The sequence below is a fragment of the Hyaena hyaena genome, unplaced genomic scaffold (genome assembly GCF_003009895.1).
Source record: "Hyaena hyaena isolate Hyena2069 unplaced genomic scaffold, ASM300989v1 scaffold_1053, whole genome shotgun sequence".
Taxonomy (NCBI): domain Eukaryota; kingdom Metazoa; phylum Chordata; class Mammalia; order Carnivora; family Hyaenidae; genus Hyaena; species Hyaena hyaena.
The window spans coordinates 637-20624 of record NW_024081687.1 but is presented as its reverse complement, the minus strand read 5'-3'; the positions used below and the strand labels follow the sequence as shown (position 1 = coordinate 20624).

The 19988-nt window shown below is 47.0% G+C and overlaps 1 protein-coding gene across 1 annotated transcript in view; it reads left to right on the top strand.

Annotated features, from left to right (window-relative positions):
- AK7 (adenylate kinase 7) overlaps positions 1-15506 on the top strand; it is a 66880-nt gene extending 51374 nt beyond the window's left edge. Inside the window, exons 15-18 of the mRNA XM_039222082.1 lie at positions 5364-5561; positions 9549-9769; positions 13993-14151; positions 14755-15506. Coding sequence (XP_039078013.1) covers positions 5364-5561; positions 9549-9769; positions 13993-14151; positions 14755-14793 — 617 coding nt within the window. The 3' untranslated portion in view covers positions 14794-15506. The remainder of the gene's footprint in view (positions 1-5363; positions 5562-9548; positions 9770-13992; positions 14152-14754) is intronic.
- Positions 15507-19988: the final 4482 nt, after the last annotated feature.

Below are 19988 nucleotides of genomic sequence, written 5' to 3'. Positions count from 1 at the left end.
CCTACCTGCTAGGTGCTAGCCGTGACCTTGTCCTTCCCGTCGCTTCCAGCTCCAGAATTGAGCCCGGGCAGGCGCAGAGCTTTTCAGTTCACTGTTCACACATTTACACAGCAGTTTCACAATGTACTCTTGGAAATAAAGCATAAACAACTTATTCCATGAAAAAACGGTTTGCTGAGTACCCAGCAGGCATTTCTCGCCACCTGGCCCTGAACTCTTAAACTTTTTATTTTTAATCCATTTGCACGCAGTGTCATGTGGCAAACAAGAACAGCTCTTTTTAGCAACCGGGCCCGAGGCTGGAGCTCAAGGGGCCCTGCTCACTTGGGACAAAGTCCCCCCGGAAGTCGGTTTGTGGCCATAGTCCTCTCCTCTCGGGCCAGGCACAGCTTGCGTGCGACGAGGCTTCTGGAAGGATCAGATCCCACCAGGACGCAGTCATCCTCAGGGATGGATGTTCGACCGTCTAGCTGAGGGCCCTGAAAGCTGGCTCAGGAGCAGTCAGGGCTGAAGGGGTGGATCACCTCGGCTTTTCCATTAGTGTGTGTGTTGGGCTCAAAAAAGTGAAAAAGTAAAATGGGTGAAATAACCACGTCTGTCTAGTGTATGAGAGTTTATCACTTCTCATCCATTGCAAACCCCGTCGTAAATTCTCAGACCCTCGCTGGGGCAGCACAGCTAACCCTTCATCATGTGCTGCGGCATCGCACAGGACCTTGGCATGGTCCTGCTGGGCTCGAATTACTCCGAAGTGTCCCTGATCCAGAAGCCAAAGCCCAGAGACTCACCCAAGACCATGTCTGTGGTCAACGGAATGGCTTAAACTCAACCTCATTCTCACCCACTGCCTTCAAAACACAGATTTATCAAAACTCCTCTAGGAAATGCAATCACAGACATGAAACAGTGAGAGATTCATTGTTTTTTTTAAAAGCTACTCTTTTTTTAATGTTTTATTTTTTATGATTTTAAAATTTTTCTCAACGTTTATTTTTGCGAGACAGAGAGAGACAGAGCACAGGCAGGGGGGAGGGGCAGAGAGAGAGAGAGACAGAATCCAAAGCAGGCTCCAGTCTCCAAGCTGGCAGCACAGAGCCCGATGCAGGGCTCGAACTCACAAACCGTGAGATCATGACCTGAGCTGAAGTCAGACACTTAACCGACTGAGCCCCCCAGGCGCCCCTGGTAGAAGGTTCTTAACTGTGTTCCACTGGGCTGCTTTCTCTCTGCTGGACGTCGTCCAAATGTGTCAAACATGTAATCTAATTTGGGATGTTTAGTCTGTTCTTAGTAAACCGTCTTTCTGGAAATTGTGTTATTTGTTCCCTGGGGGATTTTAATGCAGGGAGGCGGCTGCATGAGGACACGAGGTTAATGCCATCAAAAGAAAAGTAACCCGGAGCAGGGGTGGGGGCTGGGCTGCAGGGGGAAGCACCAGGCAGGAAGGCGGGAAGGGGCGAGCGGGAAGTCTAGGCCTCAGCCTGAACTGGGGTTTCCATGGAAAAGGTGAGGCAGGGTCAAGCAAACAGCTCGTTTTTAGAGGATTGGCTGGTTTGAGCCAATTCCAGTGGGTTTCGCTCCCTAGTTGCCTGGTACATATCTGTGGGATGAATTAAGGCGGGGGAGATATTGGCTTGGTGTGTGAGAGTTATAAAAAGGCAGTGGTCATATATATGCATATGGCGGCTTGCTCCCAAGTTGGCAGTTGACTGTCTTTAGGAATTAGCCAGCCCTGAAACGGGCTGTCTCTCTCCACGTCTGTAAGGCCCCCCTGAGATGTCAGAACATCATCAGATGCAGAAAATAATAAAACCATGACTAATGCAAGTCTCCGTGCCTGATTTGGGTGATAAAACTTTCGAATCTGTCGTGATCCAGTCAAATGTGGTCTTCTCTCTCCTTGGTAAATCATTGCCTTTTACAACAGCTGCCAGCAGATCTTTTCAGATCTCCTTGTTGATGGAGACACATTTGAAGTTGTACCTGCTTGAGGTGCCTGGGTGGCTCAGTTGGTTCAGCGTCTGACTTCAGCTCAGGTCATCATCTCACCATTCATGAGTTCGAGCCCTGCATCGGGCCCTGTGCTGACAGCTCAGAGCCTGGAACCTGCTTCAGATTCTGTCTCTCTCTGCCCCTCCCCCACTTGCACTCTGTGTCTCTATCTCTCTCAAAAATAAATAAACATTAAGAAAAACAAAGTTGTACCTGCTTGATGAATATGGAAACTTTTAAAGCTTTTATCTTATTTTTTTTCAATATTTATTTTGAGAGAGAGAGCATGAGTTGGGAGGGGCAGAGAGAGGAGGAGAGAGGATTCCCAAGCAGGCTGACAGCAGGGAGCCCAACGTGGGGCTCGAACTCATAAACCATAAGACTATGACCTGAACCGAGATCAAGTCAGTTCTCGACCAGCTGAGCCACCCAGGTGCCTCTGGAAATTTTTTTTAATGCAGGTTTTACATGACTCCAAATTGCCACACACGAGCAAACCTCCTTGTTAGTACAATCTTAAGCAAGCAGAAATCTGTTGCTTGTTATGCACAGTGAGCCAGTACGGGGACAGTAGCTGTTCTGAATAGTTATCTTGAGATATTGCAAAATCCTGACGTTCTGTCTGACTCATAATAAAAGAAAGGACTTAAAAAAATATCATCTGGAGGCGCCTGGCTGGTGAAGTCAGTAGAGCATGTGACTCATGATCTTGGGGTCATGAGTTCAAGCTCTATCTTGGGTGTACATTTCACTAAAGAAAAAAAAAATCCTCTTGTGGGAAATATATTTCATCACACTAAAATTCTTTGAAAGTTGGAAGCCAAGTATATGTCACTCACTGTTCATGGTATTTGCTTAACTAGAATCTTCCTTTTCCTGATCACTGGGAAAAAAGATACAGCATATTTTATCTTTCTTTTTTTTAATTTTTAATTTTTTTTAATGTTTTATTTATTTCTAGGAGAGAGAGAGACAGCATGAGCAGGAGAGGGTCAGAGAGAGAGGGAGTCACAGACTCCAAAACAGACTCCAGGCTCTGAGCTGGCAGTCAGCACAGAGCCCGACGCAGGGCTCAAACCCACGAACCGTGAGATCATGACCTGAGCCGGAGTCGGACGCTCAACCAACTGAGCCACCCAGGCGCCTCGAGCACTTTTTTTTTCTTTTTTAATTCTTAGATTACTAACAGAATTATTAACTTTTCATCTAGATGCCTAACATCATGGAGTTTAACGAGATTCGATCTCCTGTGAATTTATCGACATAATTTTGATTTAAGTACTATAGCAGCATTTGGAGGTCCCAACTGTCTCCTCTCCTTTTTTCAAAATTTTAAAGATTATTTATTTATTTTGAGAGAGAGAGAGAGAGAGAGAGAGAGCGGGAGGGGCAGAGAGAGAGGGAAAGAGAGAATCCCAAGCAGGATCCGCACTGTCTGAGCAGACCTGATGTATGAGGTTCGATCTCTGGAACTGTGTGAGATCATGACCTGAGCCAAAACCGAGAATCGACGCTTAACCGACTGAGCTACCCAGGTGCCCCCTCTCCTTTTCAAAATATATCCACTCTAAATAATCTACACAAATGAATAAACATCTAAATCACATGATTAAAGATGAGCACCTAAACGGAATTAAAATAGGTCAGGATAGCAGCAGTATCAGACTGTGGCTATGAATTTATCGGATCTTATTCCGCAAGCTTTGTCCTCAGCGTTTATTTTCACTGTTAACGCACAAAGTAGACGATGTTCAACAGGGGTTCCACTGCTCAGCGCACTTACCTTTCTCTCACTCAAGAAAGCTTATTAGAGTGCAGTCAGGTGAAAATGGCACATTATTGTGTGCCAAACCAATACAGTTAATCAATTAATTATTTTTTAAACGTCCCAATGAAACTTGAATTATGAAATCAGGTGATGGGCCAGATTTGGCCCACAGGGCACCAATCCAAATTTAGAATGAAAATGAAATCATTTCTAGGCTTTGTCAGACTCTTATAGAGAGCACACTATTTGCAATACACCTGGCTAATGGTCTGGGCACCTGTGTGCTCTGACCGTGTTGAGAACATCCAAGAATAGTAACTCACCTAGAAAGTCCATTTCACTGATACCCATTTTAATCATTCATTTATTCACTCAACAAATGCCCACTGAACTTAAACTAGAAGCTGGAGAAACAGCTGCTTTCATAGTTTAAGAGAAAACCACAGGTGGGTGAAATGAGCCCCGTCATTAAATAGAATCCCTGTGTCAAACATGAGGTTAGCAGTGTGTTGTATTGAACTCAAGTGTTTCCTAGCCAAGTTCACTGAGAAAAGAACCGGATCCTTGGGAAATTAAAATCCCAAAAAAGGGCACTTGGGTGGCTCGGTCCGTTGAGCGTCTGACTCTTGACTGGGGCTCAGGTCATGATCTCGCCGTTCTTGAGTTCGAGCCCAGAGTCTAGCTCCACATGGTGCAGAGTCTGCCTGAGAGTCTCTCTCTCTGCCCCTCCCCTGCTCTCATTCTCTCTCTCTCTAAATAAAAATAAAGACACTTTTAAAAAGTAATAAAATCTCAAGGGGTGTCCATGTTTTTATTAATTTGTCAAATTGGCCATCAATTCACACAGCTACTAGCCTCCTTGGGAGCCCATGACATCGTGCTGGGAAAGAGGCAGAGAGGGAAAGAAGGAATGGGGGTGGGGGTGGGGGGGTGACTGGGAGGCTAATGATATCTATCAGAGACACCGCTAATTCCAATTTCCCCTGCTTTTCGTTACCGGCTTTGTTTTTATTCAGTGTTAGATTCGCTGCCCTTGGTGATCAGATTTGTTATTAGAGATTTTCTGTTTCCAATTTCTGCTGTTTTTATTAAAAGGAGAAGGAAGGAGGGCACCTGGTTGGGCGTCGGACTTCGGCTCAGGGCATGATCTCAAGGTTCGTGGGTTCGAGCCCTGCATCGGGCTCTGTGCTGACAGCTCAGAGCCCGGAGCCTGTTTCAGATTCTGTGTCTCCCTGTCTCTCTGACCCTCCCCTGCCCATGCTGTCTCTCTCTCTCTCTCTCTCAGAAATAAATAAAACTAAAAAAATTTTTTTAACTAAAAAATATTTAAAAGGAGAAGGAAGGAAAGGAAGAAGGGGGGAGGAAATGGGAAAATGACAGATCTCACAAAATACCAGCTGGTTGGAGCTCATGGCTCGGTCTCTGGGAACGTCAGTGATTTGTATCTATGTGTCCTCCTTGAGAGGCCACAAGAAGGCTGACTTGTCACGAGGTCCCCGCTGGTCACCAGACATCACGGTGAAGCACTGGCTCGGCCCCAGTGCCTGCCACTTAGCCCCCTCTGTGCCTGTGTTAACTCAGCACCTCCCCCCTCTCTCCCCAGAATTCGTCTGTGCACTGGACGCCTCCGACGAGTTCCTGAAGGAGCGGGTGATGAACCTTCCCGAGAGTGTCGTGGCTGGGACCCACTACAGCCAGGACCGCTTCCTCCGGGCCCTGAGCAACTACAGGGACCTCAATACAGAGGACGAGTCTGTGTTCAACTACTTCGATGAGATTGAAATCCACCCGATCCACATAGGTACGATGTGGGCTCGGGCCGAACGGGAGTGCAGAGAGCGGCCACCACGGGTCAGCCCCGGGCCACCCAGTGCATGTCTGTTATAGGGCCGCCGGCACGTGAAAGCATAGCTGTGTCCCGGCACCAAGACGTCACAGGGTAAACAGGGCCATCCTCCTGGGGAGTCTTTCTCCTTGCAGATTTCATCAAGGGAGGGAGATGGTTTAGGAAAACATATGGATGTATTATGAAATCGAATACCAAATGGCACTTTTTAAAATTAAAAAAACATTTTTTAATGGTTTTATTCATTTATTTATTTTGAGAGAGAGCACGCATGCGTGAGCAGGGAAAGAGCAGAGAGAGAGAGGGATAGAGAGAATCCCAAGCAGGTTCCTCGTTGTCACTGAAGGTGGCTCAGTGAGTTAAGCATCTGGCTCTTGGTTTCGGCTCAGGTCACGATCCCACAGTCTGTGAGTTTGAGCCCCGTGTCAGGCTCTGTGCTGACAGTGGGGAGCCTGCTTGGAATTCTCAGTCTTCCTCTCTCTCTGTGCCTCCCCCTCCGTTCACGAGGCACACACTCTGTCTCTCTCTCTCAAAATAAATAAATGAACATTTAGAGGACACTATTTGCTGCCAGCTGCTCTGGGCCATTCTCTTCCTTGGGGCAGCATGCCGTCCCCATAGCATTTTAGGGCACGGGGCGTTCTCCACGGAGCCCTTCCTGTCCATCTGACCCCTGCCCCCAGATACTCAGAAAGCAAATTGTGCTTCCATGTGTTCCTCTTCATTTCCAGTGAACCCTTAACCCAGAACTTAGCACCCGGCAGGCAGGCGGTAACTCGGACCTGCCGTCAGCCTCACCACCACGATCATCATCGTTTCTGGCCCCAAATCCCTGCTGTCATAGGTGTTTCTATGCCCTTGGCTTGCTAGACCTTCCTTTCTGGTTTCTTGGATCTTTTTTTTTTTTCCAATTTTTTAAAATGTTTATTTTGAGAGGGAGAGAGAGAGAGAACGTGAGTGGGGGAGGGACAGAGAGAGAGAGGGAGGGAAACAGAATCCGAAGCAGGCTCCAGGCTCTGAGCTGTCAGCAAGGAGCCCGATGTGGGGCTTGAACTCATGAACTACATGAACTCATGACCTGAGCCGAAGTCGAACACTTAACTGACTGAGCCCCCCCAGGCGCCCCATCTGGTTTCCTGGATCTTGACATTTCTTCTTCCCCCGGGTTTGGTGAGAACCCCCCCAACCCCCAGCGTGGTGGAAGCTTAGTGGCCAGGCTGACCCCGTGGGTCCATCTCCCAGGGTCTCTCTTCAGCCCCAGGAGCCAGATGGTACAGCACAGGGACCCCGCAGTACGAGGAAGGATAGAGCTAAGGAACGATGTCAGCATGAGGCGCGAGGGCTGATTATCAGGTCTGGCTCTGCTTCTGTCTACTCACCTGTGAAATAGGAAGCTCGTCCGTGGCTTGTAGAGAGATAAGAGAGGAAGCGTCTGGTGCACCAGGCAGTTCGCCAAGCGGTAACTAATTTTGTTATTACCACCAATATGAAGGCATAAAATAATGTGCTGTGAAGCGATAAAAAGATAACATGATTTATAAACCTGCCAAATCTGCTTTGCACCCGCGGAAGGGATCAGGTTTTGTCCTGGCCTGGATGACACACGTTTTATATGTAAAAGCCCAGGATTCGAACCTACTGACATGGAAAACAGTTTACCCTGTTTGGTTGGAGAACTAGGAAAGACTGGTGAGCACATTCCACACAAACAGTGATTGTTATCTTTTCCGTAAAGCTCAAAAAGTTATTTACTGAAAAGTCTGGAGAGCCCGGCGGGGGGAGGAATGTTGAGAAAGACAGAAATGAGTTGGAGGAATGGACGAGTGGTCATTGCATTCCTGTCTCATTCTGTGCCTGCACATTTGGCCTCATCCCCACCCTGACACGCAGGAGATGACGTGAAAGCAAAGGGAAGAATGGATCGTAGGGATGGGCGTGGGGGAGGGTGTCAAGGTCAGGAATGCAGACCGGCCTCAGAAGGGTCCGGGACGCAGGCTGGCACCTGCTTTCTTTCTCTGCACCTCTGCACTCTCCTCCTTCCTTGAAGTCTCTTTCTCTCTGGCTCTCTGGACCAGAGCGTCTCCTCCTTCACCCCAAGGTGAGCTGGGGAGCCCGGGAACCTCCACATTACACTGGAAGCTAGACTTTCCGTCCTAGCTTCACAGCCCTAGAAGGGCAAATCTGAGGTCCCGGTTTGGGCAGGTGCCCACCCCCATCGAAGTTTCCTTGGCCCAGGGTCAGGGCAGAAGTACTGCTTTGGGCAGCACTGGTCTCCACAAGTCAGCCTCTTCAAAAGTGTTTCAGGGGGACCTGGGTGGCTCAGTGGGTTAAGCATCTGACTCGGTTTTGACTCAGGTTATGACTTCATGGTTCGTGGGTTTGAGCCCCGAGTCGGGCTCTGCACTGACCGCACGGAGCCCACTTGGCATTCTTTCTCTCCCTCTCTGCCCCTTCCCTGCCCCAAAATAAATAAACATTTTTTAAAAAGTGTTTCAGAGGACTTTAAAGTGCCTCAAGTTGCAATTACTCTGTTAGAGAAATCCAGGAGAAATACTCTTTTATTTTTAATGTTTATTATTTTCGAGAGGGAGGAGGGGCAGAGAAAGGGGGACAGAATATCTGAAGCAGGTTCTGTGCTGACCGCACAGAGTCTAACCCAGGGCTCAAACTCACAGATTTGAGATCATGACCTGAGCTGAAGTCGGACTTGTAACCGACTGAGCCACCCAGGCGCCCCGGGGAGAAATATGTTTAAATGTCAGAGCTCAGGGGCGCCTGGGTGGCTTAGTCGGTTAAGCGTCCGACTTTGGCTTAGGTCATGATCTCGCGGTTGGTGGGTTCTAGCCCCGCGTCGGGCTCTGTGCTGACTGCCAGCTCAGAGCCTGGAGCCTGTTTCAGAGTCTGTATCTCCCTCTCTCTCTGACCCTCCCCTGCTCATGCTGTCTCTCTCTCTCTCTCTCTCCTAGAAATAAATTAAAAAAAAAAATGTCAGAGCTCAGGAAACAAGTGGAATATATGGGTTTGGTTTTATTTTGTTTTTGATTTTTGTTTCTTGTGGGGGCTTTCTTCCCAGTTCATACATTGGCCCAGTTCTTCCCCTCCTCCCACACAGAACCTGGCAGTGCCTCTAGTCTGGGTCAAGGTCATACTGCATGAACGGAGAGTCGGGGGGAACAGCAGTGATCGTGCCTGGGGGCAGGGTGAGAGGAAGGTCCTAACCCCTAGGAAGGCCTGGAGTCCCTCAGGACCAAAATTGTCCACCGCCCACCCCTCTATGCACGCACCTTGTAAGCAAACCCAAAAGACTGGTGTAGAATTTACTCTTCAGGAACTTTGTGGAGAAACTCATTGTCACCAACCAGCTGCTGTTGCCGCTTTTTTTTTTTTTTTTTTGGTCTTGATATTAACATTAGCTAGATATCCTGGAATCTGGACCTTTCCCTATTCAAGCAGGCTAGCTGAAACGGTTTGTTTTTCTTATGAATTGAAACATATCCCAGAATCATTGATTCTCAGACACAGAAAGCAAAGGGGATGCGGAGAGGCCTGCCTGGTTTCCAACAAGTGCGGGGTTTCCTTCTGTAGGAGCCCCCAGAAGTAGCCCAGTCTTTGCCTGGATGCGTCCAGGGAAGGAGGACTCTTTGGGGAGGAAGGCCATTCCTCCCCATACCCACCCCCCAAAATCAAGCCTGTCAGGACTCAGAGTGAGCCCCCATCTTCCTCTGGTGACTCCCAGACCCCACACTGGTATTTACCAGCGAGGCAGGAAATTCTGGACGGGGGCAGCCACAGGAAAAGCCCAGCGTGGTCGTTTACAGCCCTTGCCATCACACACTTAAGAGCAGCAATGAATTTTCCCGAACACACTCTCAGAATATGTTGCAGGCAGGCCCCAGAATAGAAGTCTGTGCTGATCTCCTTCCTCTCTCCCGCTGCTTAAAGATGTTGGAAAACTCGAGGACCCTCAGAACAGACTTGCAATCAAACAGCTCATCAAAGAGATTGGGGAGCCTCGAAATTATGGTTTGACAGATGAAGAAAAGGCGGAAGAGGAGCGGAAGGCTGCCGAGGAACGGCTGGCCAGGGAGGCTGTGGAGGAAGCAGAACGTGAGCATAAGGAAGCAATGGAGATGGCAGAGAAGATGGCGCGCTGGGAGGAGTGGGTGAGTGTGTGTGCGCACGTGCATGTGTGTGCATAAGTGTGTGTGAGTGAGTGTGCATGTGAGTGACGGTGGGTTGTGTAAGTCTGAGTGAGTGTGTGAGAGTGAGTGTGAGAGCAAGAGTGTGAGAGTTGTGAATGTGTGAGTGAGGGTGTGTGGGTAAGTGTGAGTGAGGGTGGGTGAGTATGTGAGTGTGTGAGCGAGAGTGTGAGTATATGAATGTGTGAGTGAGGGTGTGTGGGTAAGTGTGAGTGAGGGTGGGTGAGTGTGTGAGGGTGTGAGTGAGAGTGTGTGGGTGAGTGTGAGGGTAGGTGAGGTGAGTGTGGGTGGGTATGAGAGTGAGTGTGTGTGTGTGTGTGTGTGTGTGTGTGTGTGAGTCTAGAGGTGGAGGCGGCAGGCCATTAGGCCAGCTCCATTTCCCATCCTGTGCCTAGGGGATTGTCATGGAAATTCGCCTTTTGTTTTGTTTTTTATTTTTTTGGTTTTTGTGTTTTGTCACATGACCATTTAAAAAATTTTTTAAACATTTATTTATTTTTGAGAGAACAGGGAGAGACAGATCCCCGACAATGTGTAATATCATGCTCCATGCCAACCTTGGGATTTCATTTGATTTTCCTCCATTTACCCACATAACCAGGGTGGTCAGCCTCATTCACTCTCATGATTCCCCAAATCATGGAGTCTTACCTATTCTGCTTCCTAAAATTGCACTCACATCTGCCCACGGCTCTTCACTTCTGGTCAAGGTCAGAGTTCCTGTCCGGAACGACGGTGCCTCCTGGCTGGCTGCCCCACTGCACACCGGTCCGTCTCCAGCCTGTTTCACCTGCTGCTGCCATTGGTCCATCTAACACCCACATCCACATGGGGAGTTCCCGTTTAAACGCTCACATGCTTCCATCCACCATTAGACCAAAGTCCAAACTCATTATAGCGGCCCTCAAGGTTCTTAGTGACCTGGCTGCTTCTGTATTTCCCGATGTATTGACACATCATCGGGGCGCCTGGGTGGCTCAGTCAGTTGAGCATCTGACTTCAGTTTGCCATTGGTGAGTTTGAGCCCCACAACTGGCTTGCTGCTGTGTGCCTGTCAGCGCAGAGCCGGTTTCCAATCCTCTACCCCCCTCTCTCTGCTCCTCCCTACTTGCACTCTCCCCAAAATAAATAAATATTAAAAAAAAATAAACAATGCCTCATCTGAGTAACTAACTTCCTCATTTGGCTTTGAATCTTTCCTAAAAGTCATCTTTCCAACAAGGCTTTTCCTGGACACCGTATTTAAAATTTCAACCCCGCAGGGCACCTGGGTGGCTCAGTCAGTTAAGTGTTCGACTTTGGCTCAGGTCATGATCTCACGGGTTGTGAGTTTGAGCCCCACGTGGTCTGTGCTGACAGCTCAGAGCCTGGAGCCTGCTTCAGATTCTGTGTCTCCCTCTCTCTCTGCCCCTCCCTCGCTAGTGCTCTGCCTCTCCGTCTCTCTCTCACAGATAAATAAACATTAAAAAAATAAAACTTCAATCCCTGCTACTCCCCACAACATGTCATATTCCCTTTTACACTTTTGTTTTTAAAGTTTTTATTTTTCAGTAACCTCTACACCCAATGTGGGGCTCGAACTTACTACCCCGAGATCAAGAGTCTCATGGTGCACTGACTGAGCCAGCCAGGCGCCCCTCTCCACCTCCCTTTTATACTTTTTAATTTCTCTCTTTGCGCATATTTTAAGAGACTATATATTTTTTATGTTTATCTTGTTTATTGTCTTCCCTGAATAGAATTTAAATTACACAAGGACAAGGATTTTTGTCTATATGCTCAGTACTATTTTTCCAATGTCAAGAATGGTGCGTGGCACGTAGCAGACACTCAACAAATATCTGTGGAAGGAAAGGGGAGAGGAAGGAAGGATGTCCTTATGGGCCCATCTTTGAATGCCTGATTATCTCCTTAGCATGAATTCCTAAATTTTGGTAGGTCAGACTACATGTGGTTTAATTTTTGAATTTTTTTTTCATATTTTTTATTTATTTCTGAGAAAGAGAGAGAGAGAGAGAGAGAGACAGCATGAGCAGGGGAGGGTCAGAAAGAGAGGGAGACACAGAATCAGAAACAGGCTCCAGGCTCTGAGCTAGCTGTCCGCACAGAGTCTGACGCAGAGGCTCAAACCCACCAACAATGAGATCATGACCTGAGCTGAAGTCAGACACTTAACCGACTGAGCCACCCAGGCGCCCCAACACGTGGTTCAATTTTTTGATGCGTATTTCTAAACTACCTTCCAGCAAGGAGAAACCAGGGCACATCTTGTCTACCAGCATGATTTCCTACACCTCTTCCAACTCTGCCGTCTCAATTTCACTCACAACTATCAATCTGAGAAACAGAACGCCATCTCATTGCTTTAATGTGCATTTCTGGGATCAGGGGTTTAACAGCTTTTCCTATGGTAGTTGGCATTTATACCTCTCAAGCGGCACGTCTTCTCTGCCCATGTTTGGGCTGTGTGTCCTTTGCTTAGCCTTCTGCAACAACAGCTCCCGGTGAGGGAGTGGAATAGAAACAGGAGTGGCCTCAGAGACGAGGCTCTCTCCAGCTCTATGCTGCTAGAGTCCAAAGTCCGCTCCTTCTCCTGGTAGGTATGTGACTCTGTGAAAGGTACTCTGTGTCTCAGCTTCTTCATCTGTAAGGTGAAGATGATAGTTCATGCTTATACAGCCATTGGGGAGACAGAAGAGTCAGATGATGCAGAAGTACACGGTCAATGCCTGGCAAATTCCATGCATCTCATGATAGCCTACCTTTTTTTTTTTTAAGTTTATTTATTTTGAGAGATGGAGAGGGAGAGCATGTGTGTGTGTGTGTGTGTGTGTGTGTGTGTGCGCGCGTGCGCACGCGCATGTGTGAGCCAGGGAGGGGCAGAGAGAGGGAGAGAGAGACTCCCAAGCAGGCTCCACACTCAGTGCAGAGCCTGACGCAGGGCTTGATCCCATGGACCGTGAGATCATGACCTGAGCCGAAATCAAGAGTCAGATACTTGACCGACTGAGCCAGCCAGGTGCGCATAATAGCCTAGCTTTTTATACTACGTTGCAAATAGCTTTTCTCATCATTTATCTTTCGACAGCATGTATGGTGTTTCTTCTGGACATAAAGAAGTTTTGTGTCTGTATACAGTTAAATCCATCAGTCTTGTTCCCATTTTGATTTCTGGATTTGCTGTCTTGCTGGGAAAAATTCTTTTTTTGAACAAATGTGATCAGTTAGGACTCTTTATCTTGCGAGTGACAGAAAAGCAAACTGAAAATGGCTTAGGAAGAAAAATAAAAACTTAAGGGAAAAAAAGAAATAAACTTACAGGTTTACCTAGCGGAAAAGTCCGGGGGATAAGGCTGGCTTCAGGCAAGGCTTGATAGTGGCTCAGATGACGTCAGCCAGGACCTGGGGGCCTTGTCTCTGCTCTGCCACATTGGCATCATCCTTAGGCTCTCCGTGATGTGTTTATCCTTAATTAAGGCTCATAACCAGGGGGTGGGTTGGACTAATGGGCTTCAGTCCCAGTGAAACCACCAGGCTAAGAAGGGACACTTCTCAAAGGAAATCTGGAATTACTATTCCCAAGGGAGGGGAGAGGGAGAGGACTGTGTGCTGAGCAAGGAATAACAGGTGTCCACCAGACAAGTACCTTCTAGACTTTCTTTTCTCTTTTTTTTGCATTTACTTATTTTTGAGAGACAGAGAGAGACAGAGCACAAGTGGGGGAGGGGCAGAGAGAGAATGAGACACAGAATCCAAAGCAGGCTCCAGGCTCTGAGCTGTCAGCACAGAGCCCGATGTGGGGCTCGAACTCACGAACCATGAGATCACGACCTGAGCCGAAGTCGGACACTTAACCGACTGAGCCACCCAGGCGCCCCTAGACTTTCTATTAGCACTCCTGTGATTCTTTCCTTCATTCCTTCCTCCCTACCCTCCCACACTTATCTGGGCATCTAGAAATTATCTTGATTGAAGAAGTGAGTGAAAGATCCAGTTTATTATTTTCTGGATTATTAAGCAGAGGTTGTAACATCATTTACATCCGTTCTCTGCTCTTTGAAATGCTGTCTTGATCATAACATGGTGAACACGCACAGCAGTATTTGGTTCTAAAGCATGCTGGGATGAGTCGGGTGAAGTGCTCTCCCCTTTCTGTTTACCCCAACCCCCCAATGTTCTGTTTGTAGAATAAACGACTAGAGGAAGTGAAAAGGGAAGAAAGAGAATTATTAGAGGCCCAATCGATTCCCCTGAGGAACTACTTAATGACCCACGTGATGCCAACACTTATGCAGGGTCTGAATGAGTGTTGTAAGGTCCGACCGGATGACCCTGTTGATTTTCTGGTAAGAGACTTTTTTTTTAAATGTTTATTTAAAAAATTTTTTTTAATGTTTATTTATTTTTCAAAGAGAGAGACAGAGTGCAAGTTGGGGAGGGGCAGAGAGAGAGAGACAGAATCTGAAGCAGGCTCCAGGCGCTGAGCTGTCAGTACAGAGCCTGACACGGGGCTCAAACTCATGAACCTGATGTGGGGCTTGAACCCATGAACTGTGAGATCATGACCTGAGCCAATGTTGGGTGCTGAACTGACTGAGCCACCCAGGTGCCCCTTTATGTATTTTTGAGAGAGAGAGAGAGAGAGAGAGAGAGAACTAGCAAGGGAGGGGCAGAGAGAGAAGGGGAGAGAGAATCCCAAGCAGGCCCCTCCCTCGCTGTCAGCACAGAGCCGGACCCAAGGCTCGATCTCATAGACTGTGAGAACATGACCAGAGCTGAAACCAAGAGTCGGATGCTTAACTGACTGAGCCCCTCAGGTGCCCCTATAGTAAGATTTTCTTACTCATTTGAGAGTAAAGATTTATGTACTTTTATTTTTAAATTGTAATCATTAGTAGTAATGTCTTCTAAATTGTTGACTTGTCTTTTTTTCTTTCTTTCGATTATAGGCAGAGTATCTCTTCAAGAACGACCCTGAATTGCAGTGAAACATTAACGAGCCCGTGTGATAAACCTCGACAGAGTTAAACACTGTATTTGAAAAATTTGCTTTAAAAAAAAATGCTTTCTTAGTTTTTGGAAAATTCTTTGTTTACCCCACAAGCAAACACTTTATTATGAAGAAGCATTATAAAAAGCTATCTGGCAATGAGTGACTTCATTAAAGAACTTTATTTGAAAGGTAAATTGATAAAGTATGCATAGCTCATGGGACAAATATGGACTTAATATTGTATTCATGGTCAAAGTGGCCTGCACACTTGGATATATGGTAATTTTTAGCATGAAGAAAATCAGACTATATGTTATTTGAACACATAGGCTAATGACTTTACACAATTTGCTATGGCCCCAATGCCAATGGTGTCAGAAAGAAATGAAAATAGTTTATGCTCTGTTGACTCACGCTTAGTCAGACGTGATTGGTTTCCGCAAGGTTAATTTTTGAGTTCAGGGTCAGGATCCTAAGCAATGAGTCAGAGAGAAAATGATAAATCTCTTGGTAGAAAAATTCTCGTAACAGAATGAATAATCCTAATATTTGTGATAATTAAAAGCTGCCAAATATTTTCAACAAACTTTACAATATAGGCGTAGGCAAGTAAACCCTATGGTCTTTTCCAGCTCGAAAACCCCCGTAATTTCCAGAATTACACTGAAAGAGAAAACTAAACTAATAAACTAGGTTTATTTTAATGGAGTACATTTCATCTCTTTGAATAATGTAACCTGGGGGCACCTGGGTGGCTCAGTCAGTTGAGCATCTGACTTCAGTTCAGGTTATGATCTCGCGGTTGGTGGGTTCAAGTCCTGCATTTGGTTCTGTGCTGTCAACACAAAGGCCACTTCAGATCTTCTGTCCTCCCCTTTCTCTGCCCCTCCCCTGCTCATTCTCTCTCTTAATAAATAAATAAACTTAACAATATATATATAATGTAATGTGAACATAACTGTGCTGTTTTTTTATTGAGGTAAAATACACACAACATAAAATTTACCACTGTGACCATTAAACATTTTTTTATGTTTATTATTGAGACAGAGAGAAACAGAGCATGAGTGGGGGAGGCGCAGAGAGAGAGGGAGACACAGAATCCAAAACAGATTCCAGGCTCTGAGATGTCAGCACAGAGCCCGACGCGGGGTTTGAACCCACAAACCGCAAGATCATGACCTGAGCTGAAGTCGGACGCTTAACCCACTGAGCCACCCAGGCGCCCCCACATTGTGACCATTTTAAAGTACACAATTTGGGGGGGCGCCTGGGTGGTTCAGTCGGTTAAGCATCCGACTCTTGATTTTGGCTCAGGTCATGATCTCACAGTTGTGAGATCAAGCCCCGCCTCAGACTTTGCGCTGAGAGTGCTGAGCTTGCTTGAGATTCTCCCTCTCTGCCTCTTCTTTCTCTCTCTCTCTCAAAAATAAACTTTAAAAGTGTACAATTCAGTGGCACTAAGTGCATTCACTATGTTTTTTCCACGAAAGCGAAGTGTGTGCAAAATGACCTCCAAAGCCTAAGGGGGCAGTAAGACCGAAGAAGGCCAACAAGCGCAGCTTGATAAGAAATGGCTTATTAAGGGGACTTAACGGACAGAAGTGTGTCTGGGTCGCTCAAGGCCAGTAGAGCCATAAAACTCCACCTCACTTAATAAGACCTCACTTTATAGCCCTGGGGGCTGGGAGTCCACCCAGTGGGAGGATGGTTAAAAATAGGTATGTCTAGTCCTCCTATTTCTGGGACAGGTCAAGAAACGACCGGAGGGTGCATTTAAGGGTGTGGTTAAAAGGCAAGAATGTGAGGGGAGGGCTGTGCTTCAGGTCCCAGAGCTGCATCAGGGCACATTTGCCCACGATGGCGTGAGTCTGTTTGACCCAGTGTTGGGTGCTTGTCACCACTGCCTGACCTCGGAACTTTTCCATCATCCCAGATGGAAATCCTGTACCCTGTACTATCCCTCCAACCCAGCTCCTGGGGACCACCATCTGCTTTCTGTCTCTCCGGTTTTGTTTCTTCTGGATATTTTATGTCGCGGAATCCTACAGTGCTGTGGCCTTTCGTGTCTCCTCTCGCTGGCATGTTTTCAAAGGTCACGCTGTAGCATAGATTCCTTCTTGCTGCTGAATAGGATTTCAGTGTGTGGATGTGCCACAGGTTTAATTGTTCATTCGTTGATGGACAATTTGGGTTGTTTCCACCTTTAAGGTAATTTTCAATGATGCTGCTACGGACATCGGTGTACAAGTTCTTGCTTGAAGAGCTGTGGTCAGTTTTGGGCGGTGGGCAGACACCTAGGGGTGGAATTGTGGTCACATGGTAATTCTATGTTTGACTTGTTGAGGTACTGGCTGCCACACGTTTCCACATCGTCTGCATCATTTTCCACTCCCCCCAGCAACACATGAGGATTCCAATTTCTCTGCATCATTACTAACGCTCGTTACTGTCTGTGTGTGCATGTCTGTGATACTGATGCTAATGGGTCTGTAGTGGTGCCACATTGTGACTAAGCACCTATTCACAGGCATGCTGGCCATCTGTATATCTTCTTTGGAGAAATGTATATTCAAGTCCATTGCTAACTTCGTATTTGGGTTGACTGTCTTTTTGCCATTGAATCATAAGAGTTCTTTCAATATTCTGGACGTAAGACACTTATCAGATATAGGATTTGCAAATATTTTCCCCTATTCTGTGGCTGGTCTTTTCTCTCTCTTGATGGTGCCCTTTCATGCATCAATCAATCAATCAATCAAACAAAAAAAGCTCTTCATTTTGATGACTTCCAATTTACCTATGTTTTTCTTTTGCTTCACTGTGCTATTTTTGACCCTTATACTTTAAACGAAAACTCCAAGTAAATAGAGAACACATCTTCAAAGGTGGAAGTCATTAGCCTTTATCATAGTTACCTTTTCATGCCTTCTCGAGGGTTACAGTTCGGGACCTCGCTTCTTAGTTCACTGAGAAAACCCAAGCCGGTCTCTTTTCCCCGCTGTGAACTAGCTGTTTCCCTGCCGTGCTCCCAACTCCTGACTTGTGCCCTGGGTGCTGTCCCTTCTCATGTCATCAGATTCTGTTTCTAGAATGGTCTCTTCTCTCCCACAGCCTGATTTTTCCCTCCTCTCTAAATCATCACCCTTAGCTTCCAACTTAAAGTACCAACTCCCACACTTCAAAACAAAGCAGGACGGGGCACCTGAATGGCTCTGTTGGTTGAGCATCCAACTCTTGGTTTTGGCTCATCTCACAGTTTGTGGGTTCGAATCCTGCATCGGGCTCTGCGCTGACAGCGTGGAGCCTGCTTGGGATTCTCTCTCTCCCTCTCTCTGTGCCCCTCCCCTCCTTATGTGCACACAAGCTCTCTCCCTTTCTCTCTCAAATAAATAAATAAGCATTAGAAACAAAAACCAGGGCAAAACCTGATGAAAATGCAAAAGCCTTCCTAGACTTCTGTGTCCCTCTCCAGCCATGGTCCCAAGATCCTGCTCCCCTTTAGGTCAAGGTTACAGTGACGTCCACATTTCTAAATCCATTGGTCTCAGCCTTCATCTTACTTGACCTCTCTGAGCATCTTATCACTTCCTCCTTGAAACCCCCTCTTCTCTTTCACCTGAGCGTCCAAAGCAGGGCCAATCTGATTCCTATCGCACTCCCCCCTCCTTCCCACTGCTGCTCCCTACACCCACCACCAAGTCAGGGATCCTCAATTCCATCCTTCTAGTTACTCAGGCTCAAAACTTGGTGTCACCTTCAACTCTTTTCTTATCCATGCTCAGCTCACCAGCACCTCCTATGGGCCCAGCTTCTGTACCATGTTCCCAGTTCCCCGCTCCTCACCCCTCCGACAGACACTACTGTCCTGGCCCAAGACACCACCATCTCCCACCTGGACGGCTGTTGTCACCCATGACCGGGCTGCTACTTCCTGTGACTGCTCGCAACATATCAGCAGGGGAATCCTGTTCAGACAGAGGCCAGACCCGCTCAAAGCCCTCCGGGGCCTTGCAATCCCATATGGGGTAGAAGGCGAAGTCCTGACCTAGCCTACGAGACCCAACACAGCCTGACCCCTTGTGACCTCACTGCCCCCTCACTTCATCTTCATTGCCAAGCGCAGTCTGCTTTGGGGCCGTTGCCTGGAATCCTCAGCCCACACATCTCCCTGTGGCTCCCTGTGGCTTCAGCCTTGGCTTGGATGAAATCTCCAGTCCTCAGAGGGTCCTTTTCAGACCATCCTCTCCGTGACGCCCCACCTGGTTCCTGTTCTCTGTTACACTGACGTTATGTTACATGCCTATGTGTTTCTTGTCTCTCTGCCCACTGAAATGTAAGCTCCATGGAGATGGGGATTTTGTTTTTCCTGTATCTCTAGAGATGAAAAAAGTACATAGCTTCATGGTAGAGGTGTAATAAATATTAGTGAATGAAAGCTATTTAGCTGAAATTTTGTCACGCGGTTATTTTTTTATAATGGATTCAAATCTCCAGCCCTTTGATGAAATCCTTAATATACATTTCTATAGGGCTGTGATGGGGGACTCAAGTAACTCAGGGAGGGAGGGGGTCACTATGAGGCTTCACTAGTTGCATTGATTTTGGTGGATTCACCATGGAGTCTAGCCCTCAGTCGTGCCTTAGGATAGATAGGACCCAGAGATCCTGACTTACCTTAAGTCTCCTAGGAGACAAGGAGAGAGGTCAGGGTAGCGACTTACTTACAATGGGACATCACAGTTGTGGAGTGGGAAGGTTCTCACACCCATTTTGCCATGACAGTCTCTTCCTGGAAGCAGGTGTTCTGAGTAGCCAGATGGTCACAACTGCTTGGTGAACGCAAAGCCGGGATAAGGCACTGGACTCTGCTAGCTTCGTCTGCCTACCCCCACCAGACCTGTGAAGCATTCTGTTTTTTTCTGACAAGGTGCACTTGCCTAGACTTTTGGATGGGCAGTGAGTTTTTACCTCTGTGACTCTTTGACACACTCTCTCTTCAGAGATATTAATATATTCATTCTTTGAGGTCTTAGGTTGGGAGGCATTCTAAGGTGACTTTTCATTTTTCTGTTACTTTATAATTAAGGTCTCTGAAGGCAAGCTCTCCCCCTCCCCCCCACAAAATCTGAGTAGGCTAGCTTGTCACTGCTAAGCATCCTCTCTGTATAACTGTAATTTGTTTTTGTT